Genomic DNA, 20,444 nt, shown 5'->3' with positions numbered 1-20,444 from the left:
TTATATCTAAAAGCTGGGAAGACATTGCACTCAGTAGGTACACCTGGAGGAAATCTGTTCAAGAGGAAGCTGCTCTACGTGAGAGACCTCCACTGTGCCACAGAAAACAAGTGGCAGATGTGAAAGGAGAGAATGAATAACCAAAAGACCCAACCACTAGCCACAGCTACCACCTCCTCCTGTCCACACTGCACCAGAATATGTGGATCCTGGATAGACCGCTACAGCCACCTGAGGGACCGTGACAACCCTTCAGGAGAAGATCATATTCGACTCGAGTGATCAAGTACTACTACTATCCAATCAGAATATGGGCTCTTGAGATCTATGTTAAGGCCCATAAGAGCAGAGTTTGTACTAGTTGTCACTGAAGTCATGTTAATAAATTTGCAGCATGGGTTTCATCTGCAGTCAGTGTTGGGCTGAATGGGTGTGGGCGAATAATAGATTTCAATCGAAATACACATTCTCCATTTCTATCAGAGTTCAATTTCTGAGGAGACCTTCCTGACTTTCAAGCTTAATTTTGGGAGCACAGTCCTATTTCTGAGAAGACTTTGTGAAGAGTATGGTGTTACAATCATACCATCTGTTCCCAGATATTGCTGAGTAGCTTTGCAGCTGGTTCAGGATTTCTAATACTGTGTTTGCAGGCAAACTAAGATCTTGAACACATTTTTTGCAGCTAAACTAGCTTGTCAATTGAAATCACTGCATCAAAAATATTAAATAATTATAATATTTATATGATTGTAAAATCATTCAAAGGGACATTAATGTTTCTGGCTGTTATTCCCTTGTTTACAAGCTTTTATATTAGAAATTAAATACACTATTTTTAAGTATCATGCTTTGTATGATCTCTGGACAATGTCTGATGTAGTAGATTTATTAATAAGCGACTAACTTAAAGATTGTACAAATACAAAATTAATGGCCTCTTTCCTCCGGTGCTAAATTGGAATGAAAGATAGTCATTGTTTACTCTGGGCATTTACTTACATTCAACTGTTGCCAATATTTTCTAAATATATGAAAGCCTCTAATAAACCTGTGATGATTTTAGAATAACTTGTATTCTATAGTCATTTAGGGGATGAAATCGTACTGTCATTAGGAGCTGGCTTTTTTTTGTTGTTGCATCCTTAGATCATATCCAACTGGCAAAGAAGAGATCGGCAATAAAGAAAATGCATTCACTGAATGAACCGCAGGATGTATTCACTGAAACTGAATCCTCGATTCCATTGGTTATAACCTCTTCTTTTCAGGCAACATCAGGGATCAGTAATTATAAGGACTTCCTCCGCTGCCTTCCTGTTCACCTTGCAAAATACATTCTTGGTAAGCACTGAGTTATCATTCACATCTAGACACAACTGGGTTTGCTCTACTAGGTCTGGGAAATCTGTATGCAGGATGAAACAAAAATAACCTTTGCACTATTAACTTTTGAGTGGGGAAATGCACCATTTTTAAGGAGAAGTCCATTGCATTAGATTGCCTTTATAGTACTTATTTATACAGGATTGTTCTGCATAATTTGCTTCAAATAATATTGTCTTTATAATGTGTTTGGCTATCACCACAATAGGTATACATACAGTGGATGTGATCTCATTGGCACTTTACGCGGCCTTGGATCACCTGGACAGTATTAATACCTATGTCACGCTGCTGTTTATTGACTACAGCTCAGCATTTAACACAATCATTCCTACAGTTCTGATCGAAAACCTGGGCATTTGTACTTCCCTTTGTAACTGGATCCTCAATTTCTTCTGACCTGATGAAGGGTCTCAGCCTGAAACGTCGACGGTACTCTTTTGCGTAGATGCTGTCCGGCCTACTGAGTTCCTCCAGCATTTTGTGTGTGTTCCTCAGTTTCCTCACTGGAAGATCACCATCAGTGTGGATTGGAAATAACATTTCTGCCTCATTGATAATCAACACTAGCACACCTCAAGGATGCGTGCTTTGCCCACTGCTCGAATCTCTCTACAGCCATGACTGTGTGGCTAGGCACAGCTCAAATGCCATCTATAAATTTGCAGCTATACTTCATCCGGAGGTTAAGGAGACTTGGTATGTCACCAAAGACTCTTGTAAATTTCTACAAGTGTACTGCGGAGATCATTCCAACTGGCTGCATCACCATTTGGTATGGGGGGGTGGGGGGAGACACTGCACAGGATCGAAATAAGCTGCAGAAAGCTTTGAACTCAGTCAGCTCCATCATAGTCACTAGCCTCTGTAGCATCCAGGACAGCTTCAGGGGGAGATGCCTCAAAAAGGCAGCATCCTTCATTAAGGACCCCATCACCCAGGATATGCCTTGTTCTCATTGCTTCCATCAGATTTCTGGAAGGACAGTGAACACATGAACACTACCTCACCACTTATTTTGCACTTCTTACTTAATTGAACTATTTTTTATATAATATATAGATATATACTATAATTCACATTTTTAAGAATTATATATTGCACTGTATTGCTGCCACAAAACAACAAATTTCACGACATATACCGATGATATTAAACCTGATTCTGGGTTTAGATCAAAATCCAGATTTTCTCTACACATACTCATGCCCAGCAAAATTATGTACCAGAATTCCATAAGGGAACACAGGAATCACTTATTTCTTATTCACGTGTATTCCTAAGTCTGAGTTCTAAATCAAAGCTAAAATAAGAGTTTTCCTCTTGGGCCATACATAAAACAGTGTTCCTTAGTATTGAGTTTTGGAGCTGGTAAATAAATCATTTGTGGCATGTCCAGCCTGATTCAAACATTTAAATACAACATATTAAATTTATTCACTGAAAGTAAGAATATTAGTAGCATACACAAGATGAAGTAGAATGGACAATTTAGACGCTTATGTCTGCTCTGTCAGTCAGTTCATCATGGCTGAAGTCTTTTATCTCAGTGCTACTTTCATCTTTAACCCATATCCTTTGATTTCCTTAATATCTAAGAATCTATCTTTGTCCTAAATAACTGTGGTGTTTAGACAATAGACAATAGGTGCAGAAGTAGACCATTTGGCCCTTCGAGCCTGCACCGCCATTCTGAGATCATAGCTGATCATCTACTATCAATACCCAGTTCCTGCCTTGTCCCCATAACCCTTGACTCCCCTATCCATAAGATACCTATCTAGCTCCTTCTTGAAAGCATCCAGAGAATTGGCCTCCACTGCCTTCTGAGGCAGCGTGTTCCACACCTCCACAACTCACTGGGAGAAGAAGTTCCTCCTCAACTCTGTCCTAAATGACCCGCCAGCCCTTTGGGTAAAGAATTTTGAAGATTTGCTGTCATCTGGGTGAAGAAATTTATCTTCCTCTCTGTCCGGAATAGTCAATCTCTTACTTTGAGACAGTGACCTTTTTGTTCTAGTCATCTCAGCAAGGGGAATCAAAAATCACAAATTCAAATGGACCTCTTCCTTATTCATAAAATGTGGGTGTGCCAGAGAGTTTGTGAACTTGCCTGCTTAAGCAGACTTCTTATAAAGGGGAGAACATAACTTTATCCTGTGCAGTTGTACCTGTAACCTATTTGCTGCGTGGGATTTTTTTGGGTTTGCCTTCTGCCCTGCACAACACCACAGGCAAGACTTATCATTTGTGGCTAATGCTGACTTTACCTTCATAAATACATAGGTGAGGATGGATATATATTTTTTCGTTCTGAACATGCAGTGCAATTGCAAAAATGTCCATGCAAAGCTGACAAGTGCAGTTATAAATGATTGAGGAGAAATTCTGATCGTGTCAGTTATTGTGCAAAAGCTGAACTTAGTCAAGGTGTGCAGAATATTGTACAGAAACTTTGAGCTACCATGTCCATGCTGATCATCAAGTACCCATTTATGCAACACACGCCAAAGTTGCTGGTGAACACAGCAGGCCAGGCAGCATCTCTAGGAAGAGGTACAGTCGACGTTTCGGGCCGAGACCCTTCGTCAGGACTAACTGTAAGAAGAGATAGTAAGAGATTTGAGAGGGGGAGGGGGAGATCCAAAATGATAGGAGAAGACAGGAGAGGGAGGGATGGAGCCAAGAGCTGGTGATTGGCAAAAGGGATATGAGAGGATCACGGACAGGAGGCCTAGGGAAAAAGAAAAGGAGGGGGGGAACCCAGAAGGTGGGCAATGGTCCAACATATTATTCTCCGTAACTTCCGCCACCTCCAACGGGATCCCACTACTAAGCACATCTTTCCCTCACCCCCCCCCCCTGCTTTCCACAGGGATTGCTCACTACGCGACTCCCTTGTCCATTCATCCCCCCCCCCCCCCATCCCTCCCCACCAATCTCCCTCCTGGCACTTATCCTTGTAAGCGGAACAAGTGCTGCTCATGCCTTTACACTTCCTCCCTTACCATCATTCAGGGTCCCAGACAGTCCTTCCAGGTAAGTCGACACTTCACCTGTGAGTTGGCTGGGGTGATATACTGCGTCTGTTGCTCCTGATGTGGCCTTCTATATATTAGCGAGACCCGACGCAGACTGGGAGATCGTTTTGCTGAACACCTACGCTCTGTCCGCCAGAGAAAGCAGGATCTCCCAGTGGCCACGCATTTCAATTCCACGTCCCATTCCCATTCTGACATGTCTATCCACGGCCTCCTCTACTGTAAAGATGAAGCCACACTCAGGTTGGAGGAACAACACCTTATATTCCATCTGGGTAGCCTCTAACCTGATGGCATGAACATTGACTTCTCAAACTTCTGCTAACGCCCCACCTCCCCCTCGTACCCTATCCATTATTTATTTATATACACATTCTTTCTCTCTCCTTTTTCTCCCTCTGTCCCTCTCACTATACCACTTGCCCATCCTCTGGGTTATTCCCCCCCTCCCCCTTGTCTTTCTCCCTGGACCTCCTGTCCCATGATCCTCTCATATCCCTTTTGCCTATCACCTGTCCAGCTCTTGGCTCCATCCCTCCCCCTCCTGTCTTCTCCTATCATTTCGGATCTCCCCCTCCCCCTCCCACTTTCAAATCTCTTACTAGCTCTTCTTTCAGTTAGTCCTGACGAAGGGTCTCAGCCCGAAACGTCGACTGTACCTCTTCCTATAGATGCTGCCTGGCCTGCCGCGTTCACCAGCAACTTTGATGTGTGTTGCTTGAATTTCCAGCATCTGCAGAATTCCTTGTGTTGAAGTACCCATTTATACTCACTTTCCATGGTTCTGTGATTTGAGCATTCATTCTAATGTTTCCTTAATGTTGCCAATGTCCCTGTCTTCACCATCCTCACTAACAGTGTATTCCAGATCACAACCATCCTCTGGGTGAATAAAATCTTTGTCATATCCCCTCTAAACCACTTATTCGTCATGGTAAAATTTTGTCCTTTTGTTTTACATGATTCTTCGGTGGAGAAAACCCTCTTAGTATCAATGTTTCTATTTAATATCAGAGAATGAATACAGTATACAACCTGAAATTCATACTCTTTACAGACATTCATGAAACAGAACAAAACCCAAGAATGAATGACAGAAAATGTTAGAACCCCAAAGCACCCCCCCTGCCTCCCACGCACAAACAGCAGCAGCAAAAACATCAACCCTCCCCTCACTTGCTCCAGCAAAAGAGTCAACCCTCACTGCCTCCCCCATGCAAGCAATAGCAAAGCCCCCAGAGACCATGAAGTAGAGTCCTTCAAAATCTACTATGCATCCCAACATTTCAACATCTCAGACAGGCTCTCTCTCTCCGTAGCAAGGTAGAGAGAGATAGTGCTCCTGCAACAGCAAGAAGGGAGACCAACAACTCGCTGTTTCGATGTTATAATCTGCCGCATCGCTTGTCCGAGTCCCCTGACTTGAGGACCAGCAGACGAGAGATGGAGAGGGAGAGGTATTGATAAGTTCAGGGGCCTTCTTTTGACAGCAGCATACACTGCCTAGGGTTGCCAACTGTCCCGTATTAGCCGGGACAGCCCGTATATTGGGCTAAATTGGTTTGTCCCATAAGGGATCGCCCTTGTCCCGTATTTTCCCCACTAAGGTAGAGCGTTCCTGTGCAACCGTTTGTAAGCAGAAATGGCGTAAAGTGAAGATGCAATTACCATTAATTCATATGGGAAAAAATTTTGAGTGTTCCAGACCCCAAAAAAAACTTACCAAATCATATCAAATAACACATAGAACCTAAAATAACACTAACATATAGTAAAAGCAGGAATGATATGATAAATACACAGCCTATATGAAGTAGAAATAATGTATGTACAGTGTAGTTTCACGTAACAGAATTGGGAAGATTAAGCCAAAACCGATTTGTAGAAAAAAAACCTGCACGTACACGTACAGGTGCCCGTGCAAGGCTTCATGGTCATGGTAGTCTTTCTCGGGGTAAATACAAGTGTCCCGTATTTGACTGCTACTTTTGTCCCTTATTTGGGAGTGAGAAAATTGGCAACCCTAACACTGCCTGCTGTACCAAAGTTTCAATCTCCTGCAATGTTTCAGTCGGCGACCTAGGTAAGGAATTGAGGCATCCACAGGGTCACACTTTGAAGGTGCATATCTTCCAGGCTACACCGGGAGGTATCGAAACGGCAGGCCGCTCAGCGAGTTCTGAGAGCGACAGTCCACTATCTGTGAAGAACCGTAGTTTGAGCTAGATCTGTAGATCACAGACTCCACAGGACCTCAGTCACCTTGTAAAAGGGAAAAAAAGACATGAGAAGAGAAAAATTAAACTGTTTTATGGACAAAATTGAAGAAGTCACCTAGATCTGCAAAAACCTCCAACGCCATCATTATCTACCCTATTTATACCTCTCATAATTGTGAATACTCCAATCAAGTAATGCCCTCAGCTTCCTCAATTCCAAAGGAAACAAACCTGCCTTATATAGTCTCCCATCATCACTGAAGCACTTCAGACAAGGTAACACCCTTTGTGATCCTGATGCAGGGGTTTAATCTGAGCCTTTAATAATTCCTCCACACCACCGACCCCCCCACCCCCACACCCACCACCACTGCAGATGCTCCTTGATTCACAGAGCAGATTGTTTGTTGCTCCAGAATTTAGCATCTGCAGTTTCTTGTGCCTTCTGGTGAATCTATTCTGCACCTTTTCTAATGGAATCACTTTCCTCCTATGGTGTGGCATTCAGAACCACACAGAGTATTTCTAATGAAGTCTGATCAATGTCTTATGAAGTTGGTTTTTAGCCTCCCTTCTGCCATGTTCTATGCTATGGCTAATGAAGTGAAGTACCTTGTGCCTTCTTAACCATCTTATCTACCTATGGTGTTACAGATACTCTCATTGGCTAATTTATTATCTACAGGAGTGTACCCAATAAAGTAGCTACACGAGTGGAACCCAGTGTGATCTCAAGCTGCTGTAGCCTATCCACTTCAAGGTCCGATGTGTTGTGCATTCAGAGATGCTCTTCTGCACACCATCATTGTAATGTGTGGTTATTTGAGTTACTGTTGCCTTCCTGTCAGCTTGAATCAATCTGCTCATTCTCCCCTAACTTCTCTTATTAATGAAAACTTTTTTGCCTGCAGAAATGCCACTCACTGGATGTTTTCTTTGAATTTTTCACACCATTCTTTGTAAACTCTAGAGTGTTGTGCGTGAAGATCCTGGAAGATCAGCAAACCACTCCATCTGGCACCAACAATCATTCTGTGGTCAAGGTCACTTAGGTCACATTTCTTCCCCATTCTGATGTTTGGTCTGAACAACAAGTGAACCTCTTGACCATACTAGCATACTTTTATACATTGAGTTGCTGCCACATGATTGGCTGATTAGATGATTTCTGTAACAAGCAGGTTTACCTAATAAGGTGGACACTGAGAGTAATTTCTGGGGCATAAGACTGAGATATTTTGGGGAAATAATTAAGTAGAGTCAAAAATTGGGGCTGAAAGCTGGTTTTAAATTAACCCTTCCTCTGCATGATCTGGAAAATTTATCAAGTTGTTATGAGAATGCAGGGTGGCTTGGACAGGTTGGGTGAGTGGGCAGATGCATGGTAGATGCAGTTTAGTGTGGATAAATGTGAGGTTATCCACTTTGGTGGCAAGAACAGGAAGGCAGATTACTATCTGAATGGTGTCAAGTTAGGAAAAGGGGAAGTACAACAAGATCTAGGTGTCCTTGTTCATCAGTCACTGAAAGTAAGCATGCAGATATAGCAGGCAGTGAAGAAAGCTAATGGCATGTTGACCTTCATAATAAGGGGAGTTGAAAATAGGAGCAAAGAGGTCTTTCTGCAGTTGTACAGGGCCCTGGTGAGACCACACCTGGAGTATTGTGAACAGTTTTGGTCTCCAAATTTGAGGAAGGACATTCTAGCTATTGAGGGAGTGCAGCGTAGGTTCGCGAGGTTAATTCCCGGGATGGCGGGACTGTCATATGTTGAAAGACTGGAGCGACTGGGGTTGTATACACTGGAATTTAGAAGGATGAGAGGGGATTTGATTGAAACATATAAGATTATTAAGGGATTGGACACGCTAGAGGCAGGAAACATGTTCCCGATGTTGGGGGAGTCCAGAACCAGAGGCCACAGTTTAAGATTAAGGGGTAGACAATTTAGAACGGAGTTGAGGAAAAACTTTTTCACACAGAGGGTTGTGGTTCTGTGGAATGCTCTGCCTCAGAAGGCAGTGGAGGCCAATTCTCTGGATTCTTTCAAGAAAGAGTTAGATCGAGCTCTTAAAGATAGCAGAGTGAAGGGATATGGGAAGAAGGCAGGAAAAGGGTACTGATTATGGATGATCAGCCATGATCACAGTGAATGGTGGTGCTGGCTCGAAGGGCTGAATGGCCTACTCCTGCATCTATTGTCTATTGACTATTGTCTGTTGTCTATTGTACCTTAGCATAGCTCTCTGATGGAAGTTTTCTCTGCAGAGACCATGTTATATTACTAAGCAGTCTCCTGTTCCTTACTTGAATAAAGGGATAAGACCAAATATAATCCCTAAATGTCTTCATGTCAGTCACTTATGAAATCGTGTTATCAATGTTGGTGGGAAATGGTAATGTGGTCTTTAAGGCATGAAATCGATGCCTGTGCTGCTCAAGATTTGCTGGCCAAGTTGAATGCTGAACCCCAGCAGGAGTTTTGGAGCAACATCAAAGGGCTGTTTTATTTGTATCTGCCAGCAAGCAGCGGATCAGGTGACTCAGCCTAGCATGAACCTTTAAAGCCACTGCATTCTGGCAGAGTACTTTTTCCAGACGCAACACCTTCACTTTTTCTGAGCTCAGAGGTTCCAGCTGGTTATTGAAGGAAACATCCTTAAAGCAATTAGCAATGGGAGAAGAAAGACAAAGAGTCAATAAACTAGATCCACCTGATAACTGTAAGAAAGAGACACAGTGAAAATGGACTGGTCTTTGTCATTCCTTTCCAGCCCCATGTTTGCTAGATGAAACTTTAAACTGCAGTTGGCAAGGTTATCCACTCCGGGTAAGGGTAGTAAGGGCTATATATGCCTTCTTGAAGTACACAGCCTGGGCTCCATACTACAATCAACCCAAATTTATTTTTTTTCATCTTGGAGACATGAGAGTCTGCAGATGCTGAAATCTGGAGTAACAAGCAACCCTTTGAAGGAAGTCAGTGGATGGAAAAACATTGGGGGGGTGGGATTCAGACTAGGATATATTGCTTAGCTTAATCACCGAATTGGCTGAATAATAAAAAAAAAAGGCAGATCAAAATTGCTGGGACAGAAATGACTCAATGGATTTTTAAAATGGACCTTAGTCTTTGTGATAAAGATGGCACTTTAGTTTAAATTTTTATAGGCAGTCCACCGACCAAACCTACCCAGGAAGATGATAACCCTTCTCAAGATCTCACCTGGGCCTACCTTGTACTGAATCACTTCAATCACTTGACTTCCTCTTCCTGTTTGCTGACTGGGCTGTGATTCCAGCTGAACTTGAGTGACAGATTGGTGTAGGTTGTGGTCATGAAATGATTAGAAGATGGCGATGATGCTAACATGAAGTTACAGGTGTCATCTGTGGCAGTGTTCTTGTAATTACAAAGGACTGCACATGGTACTAATCTGAGCAACAGAATGATTAACATTAATTTGTCTTCATGAAGAAGGCTGCTTACTGAGTTAACATTCATATGATATACAACCATAGCAACATCATTATGCCTACATCCATTTCCATTTGTACTGACCACACTAAGAATGTTAGCTCTCAATGGCAGAGAAAGAGTGGCTGACATATCTCTGCTTCTCAATTTACATCTGTCACCCCTATCTTCAAAAAAAAATGCCTCTCCAACTTCAAGTACAATGAAGAGCAATCTAAAGCAATGTTTCTTTTTCATATTTCTGTAGCTCTTCATACAGGAAACACCACCCACATTGCCCAATTACAAAAATGCAAGTAAGGCTGCAATTGGAACTGGAAACACATTTAAAAAGCCTAGATTTGGGAAGAAATTCAAATCCTCTACTGTGCTTGTTTTCCTGAAGAGTTTTGCCCTTTAAATGATAATTCTATTTCTCTTTCCACAGATGCTCCCTTGACCTCCTGTGTTTCCCAACACCTTCTGTTATAAATATATTTGCAGTTTTGTTAAAATTTTCAGTCCCATGTTTAATTCTTTTCAATGTCTGTAGACATCTACTAAAATTGTTATAACAGAAAGGAGCTCACAACTTTGATTGACTGGCCAAATGAAACGAAAGCAGCAGATGGTGGCATGCATTGGCAGTGTTGACTTCCCAATGGCAGATTACAGAGAAATTCTCACTGTCCTTATTACTTGATGCTGTCAAGTCAAATCTGCAAATCAGACTGTAAGCAAAAATGCATAAACTAGCTGAAAAAGAACTATGTGAGAAGAAAACTGATTCAGATGCAGCTAGATGATTTTGTATCTGCCCTGTACCTAGATGAGTGTGTTTTTTTGCACATTCCTCACTGTATCTCTAATTATTGTTTCTGCACATATTGCAGGGTACATTTGCTTGCTGCTTTTATATTTGAAGTTAAAATAAAACTCTCATAATTGGCTGTCTGATTGTTTCAAAATCCCAAAGTGTTTGTCATGTGGCTCACCTCTGTTTCATGTACCAATAAATTTACCATAAAATTTACTATACCACTGTACTGTGTAACATCTACAAAAATAAATTAATAGAATTGAGTAAAATCCAAAAGTCCACAAAATATGCCAGACAGATTCTAAATTCCCATGCCTGCCTGATCGATGTAGTTTTTTTCTGTATGTAACCATTTGGTCTCTAATCATTTAAAGACAATTTACACAGTGGACACTGGAATTCCTTTCCCAGTAAACCGAGTAATTTCTGGTCCCAGTTTGTGTGAACGACTTGGCTGCAATCATGGGTAAAGATAGAGCTTCAAACTTCATTGCACCAGGAAATTGTACCCTTCAAACTATGCCTTAATTAAACTAGGGAAACGAGATTCTCTGAGGAGTCTTTGTGATACAAAGTTTCAGAGTACATTTATTATCAAAGTACCTGTATACAACCCTGAGATTCGTCTTCTCCACAGATAGCCATGAAACAAAAAAAATTAAGAAATTTGTTCAAAGAAAATCATGACCTCCCCATGCACCAAAAAAATCATGCAAATGGCAACTAAAAAGAACAAGCATAGAAGACACAGAATATAAAACACAAAAATGCAAGTGTCCATATTCTGTTCAGTTCAGTATTCATTATCTGCAGGCCGCTCCAATTCAAAGTCTCCCAAAAATATCAACAGAAAAAGGAGCAACCAGAAAACGCATCATAATGTGAACTACAGTCCAATCCGCAAACCTTGCTTCAGCAGCATCGAGGTAGTGCGAGTTCATTCCAACAGAGAGACCTTCCCTCTGTGTGTGTGTGTGTGTGTGTGTGTGTGTGTGTGTGTGTGAGACAGACACTGAGACACTGTGACACTGTCACACGCAGACATCTCCTCTGGTAGAAGCGAGCACGAGGCTAGTAGACGGCACTGTACACTTGCTTGCCTTCCGCATTCACCTTGATGTTTTCAATCTTTCTGGATGCTTTAATCAGAATAATGTTTGAATGATGTACTGTGTCAACTCACTTTTTTCCTTCCATGCTGCTGAACGCTTTGGGAATCAAGGGATATGGGGTTAGAGCTGACAAGTAACATTGAGGTAAAAGATTCAGTCATGATCTCATTGATTGGAGGAGCACAAGGAGCTGAATTGTTTAGTCATATTTATTGTCTCTTATAGTTCTTATTTTTGTTTATTAATGTTTAGTGGTGAAACGTTGCATATGACCTGACGGTCACACATGACCTATTTCTGTTCAACCTTTGCTCATCATCATTCACACGTACCGCAGAGCCAACCTGGTCCCATAAATTGAACCCTGACCTGTAAAGTTCTGTGATCACCCTGCTGCAAATAGCAAGCACTCAAAAATACTTTATCAGCCTTTTAAGCCACCGCTTATTCTGTCCCACCAAGGCTCACCACTTCGTCAGAACTTCCAAATGATTTTGAATGTCTGTTTAAGACCTTTGGCATTCATCAGCATTAGGTAAATGAAGAGGTAAGTCCTCAGAGGTGTAGGAGATTGGCAATCTCATACTGTCAGAATGACAACCATGAGCATCTCCCAGGCAGTTCGTATGTATGACCCTAGGAAGTGATTTGGCTTCCCTCTCCTCACAAAAAAATATGCTATTACAACAAAACTAAAGGAGGATCTTGGCCCGAAATGTGACTGTTTATTCTTTTCTTTAGATGCTGCCTGACCTGCTGAATTCCTCCAGTATTTTGTGTGTCATGCCATTACATGTGTATTTATACTGTGTGATAGATCCCAGTGGTCAAATTTTGGCTCGTCAAAATAGAATCATCATTGGAGGGTGCTATTTTGTCTGTTGTGCCCATGCCAATTCTTTGTAGAGCATTTTGTTACAGTTCTCTGCTCCTTTCCAATGTTTTGTAAGGTACTTTCCTTCCAGGCCTGCCAGTTTCTCTTCTGGAAGCCTACACAGTCTGCTTGCACATACTGGCAGTGAGTTTCAGATCATCAAAAAAGCATTTCCTCACCTTGTCCCCTTGCAGATTTGTCTCTTTAAACCCTTGCCTCCATTTCTTAAACCACCTAGTAATGTTAATAGCTTCTTTACTCTGAACAAGTCTCTCAGTGTTTGTTGCTGCAACCAGAACAAACTCAGCTTCTACAATCCAACTTAAAATTCCTCCCTCTGAAACTTTTCCTGTGAGTCTCTTTTGAACTCTTTCCAGAAATGTCACATGATTCGTAAGGTCTGGTGACCAGAATTTAGTGCCGAGCTCTTGTCATTGGGCAGACAGGCTGAGGTTTTTTCATTTCAGAGGACATTTAAGAGTTAGAGTTGAGGGGTAGATGTAGATAGGATCGATGGGCCTGAAATGTAAGTACACGAGAAAGAAAGGAATGGAATGATATGTGGATGAGATGAAACACAACAATTGGGACATTAAGACAAATGGTTTGAATGTATGCTGTAAATGTGATGTAAGTCTATTAAAAAATTAGAAATTGCTTCATTTTATAATGAAAATTTGGTGAATCATTACTTTAAATTGCTCCACATCAATTCTTCTTGAAGTGGGGCAAAATAATGTAGAAGATTTTTGCAATGAGCTCTGACTAGTTATTATTCTCATCCTTCCTTCAGTTAAATATTGTAATACAAAAGGCCTAGCCCCTGTGTTAAATTTAAGAATGATTTGTTATACAAACCAGTATGGTGTTCAGAATCGTTTCATCTGATTGTCATGATGGTTCTATGAAATAACGTGTACAAATCACATACATGGTTGAAACAGGGCTTAAAGTTGCAGATGAGATCAAATAGCTGGTGGCAGTCTATTGATGCTCCTTCAGAGGCTTTCCCTTCTGTCCACCCTGATCCTTCCATCCCAGAAGATACTTCTACTGATCCAGCAGCTCACTAGTTCCTCAGTTGTTTTGTAGTAATTTGTGGCTGAGGTCTACGTGTCTAACACTAGGCATCAATTCTGTATGTCTTGATAAAAACAGGATGTACTAGAAGAACTCATAGCCGTGGGAGAGGGAGACAGAGAAAGAAAATATAAAGAGTGAAATGGGGGAAGTTAGGGAGAGAGAACACAATTGGGGTGATGGAAAAGCTGTGAAATGCAGGAGTGCAGGAAATACAGGTTAGGCCATGGAAATGGAGAGGAAATTGAGCTAAATTGTAGATTGTCCATGGCTTGAATAATCTAACTGTACTTGATTCCTAACAAGCCTGCTTTAACAACTTTTGACTTGGCTTTTCAAAAATTGTGACTTTTTACAAAACACTTCTTGGAAATTGAATGTTTTGAGAATGTCTAAATAGAGCCTTTTCATGTCTCCTTATTGTAGCTATGATCTGTTACTATAAGACAACAGATCCATATTTGGCTCAACTTTCTGAAACAGCATTCTTCTATTTGCATTATAATTGGTTTATTTACATTTTATATTATGCCTACATAATTTCTTTAAAGCTGAGAATGGTTAGGTCTTACTGTCTCGTATGAACAAAAGGGTTGCTTCTTTCGCAAACTAAGAAGTTTGTAAGAATCTCTTGCTAGCAATTTAAAAGGCTGATGCCTCACATTTCTGAATTTTTAAAATAAACTATTCTAGCTTTTATCCATGAATGAATATGTATACAACATGATCCACTGAAAATTGATTTGTTTACAATCGTTGCAGCAAATATGTCATTTGGAATCCTTCCTCATTTTTGAATTGTCAATCAAGATAGACTCAAAGAACTGAATTTGAAATGAAAACAGAATGGCAATTGAGTCATATATTTTAATATCCCCAACTATTATTTTGCATTTTATTTTAATTTCCACTAAAATTCATAATAAGGAATCTTTTTACAGTGCCTATAAAAAATATTCACCCCCCTTGGAAATTCTCATATTTTATTGTTTTATAACATTGACTCACAGTGGATTTAATCTGGCTTTTTTGATGCTGATCAACAGAAAAAGACTCTTTATTCTCAAAGTGAAAACAGATCTCTACCAAGTGATCTAAATTAATTACAAATATAAAATACAAAATAATTGATTGTATAGATATTCACCCCCTTTGATATGACACACCAAATAATCGCAGGTGTAGCCAATTGGTTTTAGAGGTCACATATGTAATTAAATGGAGATCACTTGTGTGCAGTCAAGGTGTTTCTATTGATTGTGGTAAAAATACACCTGTATTTGGAATGTTAAACAGCGAGTGAGTCAGTATCCTGGCAAAAACTATACCATGAAGACAAAAGAACACTCCAAGCAACTCAGCGAAAAGATTATTGAAAAGCACAAGTCAGGAGATGGATACAAGAAAATTTGCAAGTCACTGACTATCCCTTGGAGTACAGTTAAGCCAATCATCAAGAAATGGACAGAATATTGTACAGCTGTAAATCTGCCTAGAGCAGGCCTTCCTCAAAAACTGAGTGACCGTACAAGAAAGGGACTAGTGAGGGAGGCCACCAAGAGACCTATGACAACTCTGGAGGAGGTACAAGCTTCAGTCACTGAGATGGGAGGGACTGTGCATACAACAACTGTTGCCTGGGTGCTTCAACAGTCACAGCGCTGTGGGTGATTGGCAAACAGAAAGCCATTGTTAAAAAAAAACTCACATGAAATCTCAGCTAGAGTTTGTCAGAAGAAATGTGGGAGATGCTGAAGTCAGCTGGAAGAAGGTTCTATGGTCTGATGAAACCAAAATTGAGCTTTTTGGCCATCAGACTAAACGCCATGTTTGGTATAAGCCAAATACCACAGATCATCAAAAACACACCATCGCTATTGTGAAGCATGGTGGTGGTTGCATCATGCTGTGGGGTTGCTTCACTGCAGCAGGCCATGGGAGGCTTGTGAAGGTAGAGGGTAAAATGAAGGCAGCAAAATACAGGGAAACCCTGGAGGAAAACCTGATGCAATCTGCAAGAGAACTGTGACTTGGGAGAAGATTTGTTTTCCAGCAAGACAATGACCCCAAGCATATACCAAAGCTACACAGGAATGGCTTAAAAACAACAAAGTTAATGTCCTAGAGTGGCCAAGTCAGAGTCCAGACCTCAATTCAATTGAGAATTTGTGGCTGTACTTGAAAAGGGCTGTTCACTCATGATCCCCATGCAATCTGACAGAGCTTGAGCAGTTTTGTAAAGAAGAATGGGGAAAAATTGCAGTGTTTAGATGTGCAAAGCTGATAGAGACCTATCCACACAGACTCACGGATGTAATGGCTGCCAAAGGTGCATCTACTAAATACTGATTTAAAGGGGGTATGTAATTATGCAATGAATTATTTTGTGTTTAATAATTGTCGTAAATTTAGTCCAATTTGTAAAAATTTATTTTTCACTTCAACGTGAAAGAGTCTTTTCTGTTGATCAGTGTCAAAAAAGCCAGGTTAAATCCACTGTGATTCAATGTTGTAAAACAATAAAACATGGAATTTTCCAAGGGGGATGAATACTTTTTATAGGAACTGTACATCGGAATTTTCCTCAGCTACACCAATCCCATTTCATGGTTTACCACCCACTGGAGATCCAGGTTCATCAATTTCTTTGTTCTCTATAAATATTCTTAATATATACTTTCTGTTTTTATTAGGTTTACTAGACTATGCATCTCTCCAAAATTGCATGTTTGTGTCAAAACACTGGCAATATTTGGCAAAGGAGTTGACTAGAGATCTGCTGGCCCTCCACTGCATTTTTGATGAAGTCTTAAAATTGCAGGTATTAAAACAAGTTTTTGTGTGTGTTTAATTATATTTAATGTTACAATTCCAGCAACCTGTTCCTGTTTTTCCAGACAGACTGCTTAATGTTATTAAAAAAAATCCATTCTGTGTTTCATGTATCCATGTGGTAATGAAATCCTCCAAGAAAGATTAAAATAACCACATTTTCCTTTTTGTTTTGTAGTGGCTTAAGGTTGATCTGCAAACAGGTCAACTGACTCTATTCCACTCCCAATAAGATCCTGAACATCGCTTAGACATCTTAAAAAAGTACACTATTGTGAGCTGCATATTTTATTCTGATAGTGATGAAGAACGAGTATAGATTTAATCAGGCATTGCATAATTCTGAATCCCTTGTAAGAAATTGTCAACCAATTGTTAAAAGATTTCAATGAATTAAAAAAATGCTTTTGCATATTAATTTTAAAAATATATTCGGATCAGTGTAAAAAGATTGTAAATTTTCACCTAATGTAGGCTGACACGTTAACAACAATTAGCTCCTATCGTCCTGTCTACTTGCTGTAAATTGCAAAACTGTTCTTGGATCATGCACTGGGTTATAAAAAGACTGGCAACATCTTGTGCATTATGTGCTTTAACTTGAATAAAGAAAACGGAAACCAATCAAAGATCAATTATAAAGGAAAATTGTGGACTTACTTAGACTTCTATAAATTCCACAGTTTTCCTTCTGATTCCTCTATGGATATGGCACCTGATCATGTGCAGTGGTGTTCAGTGTTATGGGTGGATGCCTATTTTATTTATTGGAGAAGCTAAATATTGTTTGTGCAGACAAGAATCCTAATTTCAAGAAGCAAGTAATACAAAAATGCTGAAAATACTGAGCATATCAGGCATTATCTGTGGAGACAGAAAGGAAAACATTACATCAGATGAGTGATGAGTCGACCTGTGATGTTTACTCTTTTTCTCCATCTGCAGATGTTACCTGATGTTCTTAATTTTTCGGCACTTTATTTATAATATATGCAACAATTATTTCACTTGGAATTGGTTTATTATCATCACATGTACCAAGACACAGTGAAAAGCTTGTCTTGGATACTGTTCATATAGATCAAAACATTACATAGTTCATTGAGAACAAGGTTTAAAACAAAATAACAATACAGAATAAAGTGAAACCACTTCAGAGAAAGTACAATGCAGATAAACAATAAGGTGCAAATTCATAACGAGATAGATTATGAGGTCAAGAGTCCATTTTGTACCAGGAAACCATTTAATGGTCTTATAACAGTGGGCTGGAAGCTGTCCTTGAGCCTGGTGCTATGTTTGTCTCAGCTTTTGTGTTTATTGTTGAAAACTAACTTTGCAGTTTGTAAGTTGTGGTCTCCCTATTGTATCCAGTTGGCAATGTAAATAGTCCGGCTGTGATGAAGGTAAGTAATTTATCAAAAAAAACTGGGACAGAGGATGGCTCTTTGGAATTATGGTACAGCTGTACTAAAATCAAACAGGAATCAACACCTAACGTTGTACAAGACCACTATTTTATAGTCTTGGAGTACAATGAGTCATGATGCACTGGCTCAGTTAATTTGGTTACAAAATATTACATTTATTGTGTTTCGGGAGTAAATCCGAAAGAGGGAAGCAGACTAGTGGATTACATCATTGTCTATTCTGATAGAGGTTTGAATCCAACATAGTTGTGATAGAGTCATAGAGTTACAAAGAGCAGAATCAGCCTCTGTCCCCCACAACATTCATGCTGATATTTTTATTCATCTACATTAATTCCATTTGCCCATCTGAAGTCCATTTCCTTGTACTGTATACCCTGAAGAAGGGTCGCCACCTGAAACATCAACTGTTTACTCTTTTCTATTGATGCTGCCTGGCCTGCTGAGTTCCCTCAGCATTTTGTGTGTTTCCTTGTATACCTCTCCTATTTAAGTGCCTGTCTAAATATCTTAAATACAGAGATTCGATCTATTCCGATACCTCCTCCAGCAGCATGACAGATATCAACCCCTTGCTACATAAAAAATTCCCCTCAAATTCCCTTTTAAGCCCTTCCTTTCACTTTAGACCCACACTGCCTTGTTTTTGATATCTCTACCATAGGAAGAAGATTCTGATCATATATGCTTTTTATAATTCTATATTCCTCTATCAGTTCATCCCAGGGAAAGCAACAGCAGCTTATCTGATCTCTCCCCATAACCAAGGTCCTGCAGTACCACCATACACACACTTAGGTTTGCTCTTCCTGCTTTATATGATGTGATGGGGCAAATTCATTCTGTAGACTCTCAGCACAAGTTTTCACATTGACAATGATTCACACTTTCTTCATTCAGAGTATACCCATTCAGATTCAGATTTAGATTCATGTATTTATCACATGTACATCAAAAGAGTGAATTGTTTCGTTTTTGTTAACAATCAACACAATGTAAGGATGTGCTGGGGGCAGTCTGCAAGTGTCTACACATATTCTGGTGCCTACATAGCACACCCACATTACTCAGCAAAACAGGCCCCATTCCTTCGTCTCTCCCACCTACCCATGTACCCACACAGGCTTCCAACTTCAGGAGAGTCCGCCTCTGGCCTTCAGCCTTCAGCATCTAGAGGACTCAAAGACCCACTGTCTGTGAGTATTCAACTTCCCCAGCTGATTTGCAGACTTGGGGCTCGGGACATCTGACCTTGGCTTCCAGATTTCTGATCACCTTCAGGCGTCGATCTTCAGCATCGACCCAGGATTCACTGATGACTTTGGATGAGATTCCCGAACTCCAGGCCTTGAACTCTGGAATCGCAGATGGCGGTACCTCAAACACTAGGCCTCAAACTCCGCTCTCACCAACACATGTCCCTAGGGGCCACTGACCCTCATACCTTCTGCTCGCATGGAACTCTGGTCCTGGAACTTGCCGACAACTCACTGGGAGCTACCAGCCCTCATCCTCACCAGTCTGCCAGCCCTACATCTGACCACTGATATTTTTGTCACATGTCCACATCACTCTAACTCCCCTACATTCCTGTCCCTAAACCCTAACCTGACCCCTAAATGCCTCTCTGTCCCCAAAGCCAGCCCTATGAACTTAAAAAAAAACAATACCCAAGTCTAAGCCACGACTTTGATGGAGATTGCATCTCAGTGCTATCTAAACCGGAACTCATTTCTTATATTCTGACATTGTGCACACAATAGAATGTAAGAAAGAAAAGAGCTAAAGACTCCCCAAACCTTATCTACTGTTCAATATCAATTCACTGATTACTCCATGCCCTCAGGAGACTGACGATGTGAAGTACTTGTATCCATCTGAATCTGTAGATTATTTTGCACCGGAGTCCTAAATAAACTCCTTATCCTGAGTTCACGACACTGCAGTGTCATCTTGCTTCATCCCCCACCCCTTGCCCCTTACTTCCTCCCACCACCCGACCATTTCAGTTCTACTCCATCCAGCCAGGAAAAATAGCCTCTGAGTATTGATTCTGCTACATCCTCTGAATAGGTTTTACACTTCAGTAGATTTCCTTCTCATTTCTCCAAATATGAGACTATTAGCCCAGCCAAATATCCTATTCCTTTATAAACTAGTTAAGGAATGTTTTGTTTTGCTATTGTTTGGCAA

General features: G+C 40.6%; 1 protein-coding gene across 8 annotated transcripts in view; it reads left to right on the top strand.

The window, feature by feature from the left end:
- Positions 1-20,444, top strand: part of fbxw10 (F-box and WD repeat domain containing 10) — a 377,757-nt gene that overhangs the window by 316,962 nt on the left and 40,351 nt on the right. For all 8 annotated transcript variants that reach the window (XM_072242164.1, XM_072242165.1, XM_072242163.1 and 5 more), the window contains 2 exons: positions 1,150-1,344; positions 16,683-16,810. In XM_072242164.1, coding sequence (XP_072098265.1) covers positions 1,150-1,344; positions 16,683-16,810 — 323 coding nt within the window. The remainder of the gene's footprint in view (positions 1-1,149; positions 1,345-16,682; positions 16,811-20,444) is intronic.

The sequence above is a fragment of the Mobula birostris genome, chromosome 24, assembly GCF_030028105.1.
Source record: "Mobula birostris isolate sMobBir1 chromosome 24, sMobBir1.hap1, whole genome shotgun sequence".
Classification (NCBI taxonomy): domain Eukaryota; kingdom Metazoa; phylum Chordata; class Chondrichthyes; order Myliobatiformes; family Myliobatidae; genus Mobula; species Mobula birostris.
This window is presented reverse-complemented; position numbering and strand designations above follow the sequence as displayed.